Genomic DNA, 6,170 nt, shown 5'->3' with positions numbered 1-6,170 from the left:
TAAGCTGTTTCATACTATTTTTATGCCATTATAGTCGACGTTCACTTCCTGAGGTGATCTTTCTTGATTTCCAGGAGAGTGTTTAGTTTATTTTAAGTCACTATGGATGTGCAGATGACATTAATAGATAGTATACAATTTTATTTTAACGTGAGCTTTGTGCTAAGGCTGATAGTTGTCTTTTGAGCTAGTAGTTTAGTGCTCATTGTCCTGATAGTTATATTCCAAGTTATTTTTTTTTAGTTTGTTCTGTGTGAACTACATGCGGACTGTTGAGATTTTTCCTGTCAGCCTTTGTTTAATTCAAAGGCTTAATTTGTACAATATCCATTTTATTATGGTGTCATCTTAATGCCTAATATATAACCTTTTTAACATTCTAAATAATTTTTGTCTATTTTTCCTCTTTCTAGTACGGTAGTCCCATTTTGGGTGTTTTGTCTGGTTTTTGTTTTTGGTCTAATTTATTTAGATCTATATTTACTTTCTCGTATATACGAAGTATAGAGAAAGTATTGTAATCGTGCAAAAAAAAAAAATCGAGATTTTTACAGATCTCGACGTTTTACACCTCACTGATACGGAAAAACATAATTTTGCAATCTTGTCCGTATGTCTGTGTGTGTGTGTGTGTCTGTGTGTCTGTGTGTCCGTGTGTAAACACGATAACTTGAGTACCGTTACAGCTAAGTTGATGAAATTTCATATATAAGTATTTTATCAAAATCGTAGATCCGTATCAACTTTTGAGCGATTTCCGATAACCGGAAGTGGTACTTTTCCTACTTTGAATTTTTCAAAAGCCTATAACTTGAGTACTATTTCAGATAGATAAATGAAATTTCACATGTAAGTAAAAGATCTAATTCTCTACCTTCTGTAAAATTTTGAGTAATTTCCGTTGACTGGAAGTAGTAATTTACGCTACTTCCGATTTCTCAAAAAACGAATGTAAATTTTAAAAGTACTAATAATATTGCGCACTATTATGCGCTTTTTTATTTGGCGTTCACTTGGTGTGCAATTAATTTGTCTACGAGATTTTATTCTATTTTAAAAACTTTAAGTATTTAAAATGGATTAAAAATCATGTCTATAGCCCGAGTTCCCATCCCCTGTTATTTTATATAAGAATATTCGAGAAAGTTTAGGGGAGATCACTCCCGGTTTATTTTATTTAAAGATTGGTTCAATTTTGTAAAATAAATTTTATTAAATTGTTAAAGTTTTTTTGTGTGTTTCTTATCTAGTCTAAGGTTAAGATTTGACCACCGTGGGTTTTACCACGGTTGCACTGACGGGACAGTTAATTAGATAAGCCTAGGGACATAGTATAGTTATCCCCCCCCCCCAGCAGGGATTACACTAAGGATAAATAAGTGGCTTTCTACTTGGAACCTGGAATTAATAACAATTAAAAAAGTCAAGTCGCTTATATATCAGTGTTTCTTCCAGACTTTTTTCTCCGGGGGGGGGGGGGGCACTTGAAATTTTCGGGGGTGGGGGGTGGGTGGTAAACTTTCTTCGGGCGGACGGACACTGTTAAAAGTATAAATTTTCTATATAAATTATATAAATTTCATTTCGTTCGGGGGAGGGGGGGGGGGGGGGGGAATTTTCGGGGGGGGGGGGGGCTTTCAACCCCTCCCCCCCCCCCCCCCCCCCACCGAAAAGATGCCTGGAAGAAACTCTGTTATATATGATTAAAAAAATAATACTACCAACTACTAACATAGCCGCTCTGGAACCGCGACGCCCATTAGAAATTTGTTTTTTCGCACATATCTTCCCAGGAATATCAAAGTTTCAGGTCACTCGGATAAACTGTGTCGAACAGCATCCGAATTTTATTTTTTATATACCGTATGTAGAGAAAAATCAAACACTACCGGGGCGCTGCGCTTGCGAAATTTAAAAAAATATTTTTTGCAGAAACCTCCCCTGGACCCTGGAGTGTACTCATCAACTCCCTAAAGTTTCATGGCGATTGAATGAACGGTGTCAAACAGCAATCGACTTTTAATTTTATAAACCATATGTAGAAAAGGATCGAATCGCGCCCTGCCGGGGCGTCTTGGCGCCAACCCTGCAAATTTGAAACAGGGTATTTTCAACAACTTTATAAAGTTTCATGGCGATCGGATTAATGGTGTAGTAATTCAGAAAAGACAGACAGACAGACAGACAGACAGACACACACACACATATATATTGCTTTATTATATATATATATATATATATATATATATATATATATATATATATATATATATATATATATATATATATATATATATATACAGGGGCGTAGCGAGGGGGGGGGGGCGGGGGTTGCGGACCGCACCGGGTGACACCATTTAGGGGGGTGACAACAAGGCAAAAAATAGCAAAATATATAAAGAAAAACTTGAGGGGGGGGGGGTGCAAATCGAAAGTTTGAGGGGGGGGGGTGCAAATCGAAAACTTGAAGGTTTGTCCCCGGGAAGGGTCGCAACGTCTCTGGGGGGGGGGGTGACACCATTACGTGCCGCACCGGGTGACACCCGACCTCGCTACGCCACTGTATATATATATATATATATATATATATATATATATATATATATATATATATATATATATACATATATATATATATACATATATATATATATATATATATATATATATATATATATATATTACAAAAATAATGCCAATTTACAAATTAAAGTCAAATTACGTGAGGTGTTTGCAAATACTTGAAAGAGACGATATTTCAATATTAATACAGAGTACTGACATCAGGAAAGTGAATAAATAGGAAACGTGCATGTTGTGGGTGTTTAATTAAAAGCACATGAACGAGAGCCACCTGTCTCTGTTGTTATGGATGAATAATGAATACTTGGTGTTTACTGATTTATGAGGAAGTAATGTTAACCCATCCAACCTCCATCAATAGGCCTGCTGGACTCTTGGATACAATTATACCATTTTGTTTTTAACACATTCCAGAGATGTTTTAAAGATCTAAAATAGTTCTACTTTCGTTTCGTTTGTTTTCAGAATATTGCTGTCGCCATTGAAAGATCAGCTCACGATAGAGTGATGGCATTCGTTGTTTCTAAGCTAGCAGAAGTCAACTGGACTCAGTTGGGCGTAGTTGTTGGCACTTTTCTAATCGCGATTCCAATCTCGGTCCCGTGGTTTTACGGGAACTTGTCAGCGTACATAGACTCGTATTACATCAGCAAACTCGGGCCAGACGGGCATAGTGTCGGATCACTATGGATGCTGGCTATTTACGGCTTCGGCATGAACTTAGCCGTCGTGTTTTCTGGGATGTTGGCTAAAAGAATCGGCCCATGGCTAACATCAGCGGTTGCCATGGTAGCGTACAACTTATCTTTATTCATGTCGTTTTTCACCATCCAGCACAGTTTCTGGCTGCTGCACGTGACGCTGGGTGTTCTCAGTGGACTAAGTACCGGAGCCTGCTACTCTATGATACTCTACTTCCCAGTGATTTGGGTACCAAAGAAAGTGGCACTTGTCAGTTCTATAGTTCTCGCCGCATTCGGCGGTGGCAGCATCATATTCAACCAAGTCATAACTTTATACATCAATCCGGAGAACGATGAACCGAACTTGAGTCTGGGACAGAGCCATTACTTTAATCAGGATTACATCATTGAGAGGGTGCCTTATGTTTTTTTAGTCATCGGGGGCTTGTCTTCAGCTTTCCACGTCATATCGTTGTTGTTGCTAAGAAACCCAGTCTCTCCCAACACAACAACAGCCAAACTAAAGGAAGCAAATCTGGACGAGAAGACGACATGTGAAGTAAATTTGAGCAACTACTCGTCTATATCACAGGACCAAAGCAAGCCAGACCAGCAGGGTAGTGATCTGCTTCAGGTAAAACAAGAACCTCACATATTTCCATGGAAGACTCTGAAATCTGTTAATTTTTACCTAATCACATTTTCCACAACTTTGATGATAGGTGCTTTTCTCACAGAAAGCAACTATTATAAACAGTTTGGATTTTTATACATACCAGACGACTACTTCCTTACAAACTTAGGTGTCGCTGTAAGCGTTGTTGTAACGGTGTGTCGCATCTGTGTGTTTAGTTACGTGCTAGAGAAGTTTAGCTACAACTCCGTGACCATCTTTGTCACTGCCTCTCAAGCTATTGTAGTGGTGTTCTGGTATTTTACTCCCACAATCGACAAGTGGTTGTACTTTTTTACCTACATTCTCATTCAATCGATTCAGAGTGGAACTCTGATATTATTTCCATTAATAACTCTTCGAGTTTTTGGTCCTGAAGATTATGTGGTCAACTTTGGTCTAGTCCTGCTCATGGGCAGCGTCATTCTGTTACTGACGCCATTCTTGATGCAGCTGATTCTCCTCAAGTTCGGCTGGTTCTGGGTCTTCTTTTCTATTTCCTTGACAAGCGTGGCAGCACTGGTCATGTGTATGTTTCTGCCACAAGATAAGGCACATGCTAAGTGGCATTCATAAGGTCACAGAAGCTTTTTACCAGTCTTTAGTTTTTGCTTTGGTGTCCCACTTTGACTACATATAATTCAATACTCCAGCTTATGATAAGCTCTTAATTTTTTTCCTCTTTTGGCGCTCCCTTTGGCACGCCACTGTCCAAGCATTAAACGTAGGATTTTCAATATTTACATTAAATAGACTTTTTCCACACAGAAGACATGTAAAGTACGAATTTTAAAAATAAAGCACAATAAAATTTGCAATGAAAATATGCACTCTCTAAAGGCGTCTCTGTTTGTGTTAAAATAGTTAATTTTACATTATTTAAGTACAATTTATATTTATCTAAAGTAAAGAAAAAAATTGTGCACTTAACTTCAGGATCACACTAAATTTATTATTAGGATATGTAGTAAATAATAATTAAAAGTTTCATATGACTCAACTTTATAAGTAGACCAGGGGTCTCCAAACTACGGCCCGCGGGCCGGATGCGGCCCGCGATGTCCTTTCATCCGGCCCACGGAAATCTTTTTGTCCACGGAAAAAAACGTTTGTTGATGATGGCTTAGGAACTTTGCCCAGAGAAATCAAAGACATGCCTGGAAGTAACTGGCCCCCGAACTGAAATTTGATATTTAATGCGGCCCTCTGACTGAAAAGTTTGGAGACCCCTGAAGGAGACCAATCAGCAGCAACAAAAGGACTACGTAGCTGTGAAAGTTTATTTCCATCTAGAATCTATCAATGAGGCTGTCTAGTCCAGGGAGGGTAAGGCCTGCTTCACCATCTTTGTCCACTCAGACTTGTCCACTCTCTTCTTTTTCCAAGCCTTGACTCCAAGCTGCCTTAGGTCTGTCTCCTTGTCATCAATCCCCCTCAGCATAATCCTGCCTTTTAGTCTTTTCCCTTTGGAGTTTGTGTTATAGAGTCTATATGGCTGGTAAGTAGGTCACCAACCAGTTCTATGGCTCATGCAGGTTTTATTGAGCCGTAGAACTGGTTGGTGACCTACTTACCAGCCCTATTGCTCTGTCGTTTTTCTAGATGACCTAACCATTGGTATCTGCCCTTATTTATTTTATTTCTGCCACTATTGTACTTGTAGTGTCTTGTACTTTTTATAGATCTCATGGTTGGTTGGAATTCTCCACCAATTCTTATCTTGAGTTTGTTCATATATTTTCCAGGTTTTGCTGGCATACATTGTTAAATTTTTCTCCGATGGGGGGAGGGGAGGGGGAGAGCTCAGATATTTGAATTGTTTTATTTTCTCTTAATTGTGATTTCTAATCGGTAATTGCGAGTGATTATTTTATCTGTCCTTCACTTAATATTAGATTATCATGTAGTAAGAGCTGTAAGGAGCAATTTCACCCCCCCCCCCCCAATCCCTTAGTGTTACAAAAGCATTTACTTTTGTACAATCGTATTCTAATGAAAACAGAACAAACCCTCGATTTTTTGGAAACCAACATGGAATGCACTAAAAAAAAAAATTGTTTATTTTAACATTTGATAAATTGCACATTTAAAAAAATACTTCTGTATGTTTTCACTGCACTTGATTATGGCCTCCATATATAACAGAGTTTGATATACATCAACATGTTCAGCCACCACACACACCAGGTAAATACCTTCAGGAGACAATTATGTTAATCTAGGAGCAAAAT

At 38.3% G+C, this 6,170-nt stretch overlaps 1 protein-coding gene across 1 annotated transcript; it reads left to right on the top strand.

Moving 5' to 3' along the window:
- Positions 1-3,090: 3,090 nt before the first annotated feature.
- LOC131952774 (uncharacterized) lies at positions 3,091-4,515 on the top strand. Its single transcript, XM_059315598.1, has one exon. It carries the CDS (start codon positions 3,091-3,093, stop codon positions 4,513-4,515), a length of 1,425 nt encoding a protein of 474 aa, XP_059171581.1.
- The last annotated feature ends 1,655 nt before the right edge of the window (positions 4,516-6,170 follow it).

Source organism: Physella acuta, unplaced genomic scaffold (genome assembly GCF_028476545.2).
Source record: "Physella acuta isolate Inbredline_101_S28 unplaced genomic scaffold, ASM2847654v3 ptg000890l, whole genome shotgun sequence".
Classification (NCBI taxonomy): Eukaryota; Metazoa; Mollusca; class Gastropoda; family Physidae; genus Physella; species Physella acuta.
This window is presented reverse-complemented; position numbering and strand designations above follow the sequence as displayed.

Excerpts from the sequence above, each read along its gene's own strand:
- LOC131952774 (XM_059315598.1), top strand. The coding sequence starts at position 3,091 with ATGGCATTCGTTGTTTCTAAGCTAGCAGAAGTCAACTGGACTCAGTTG.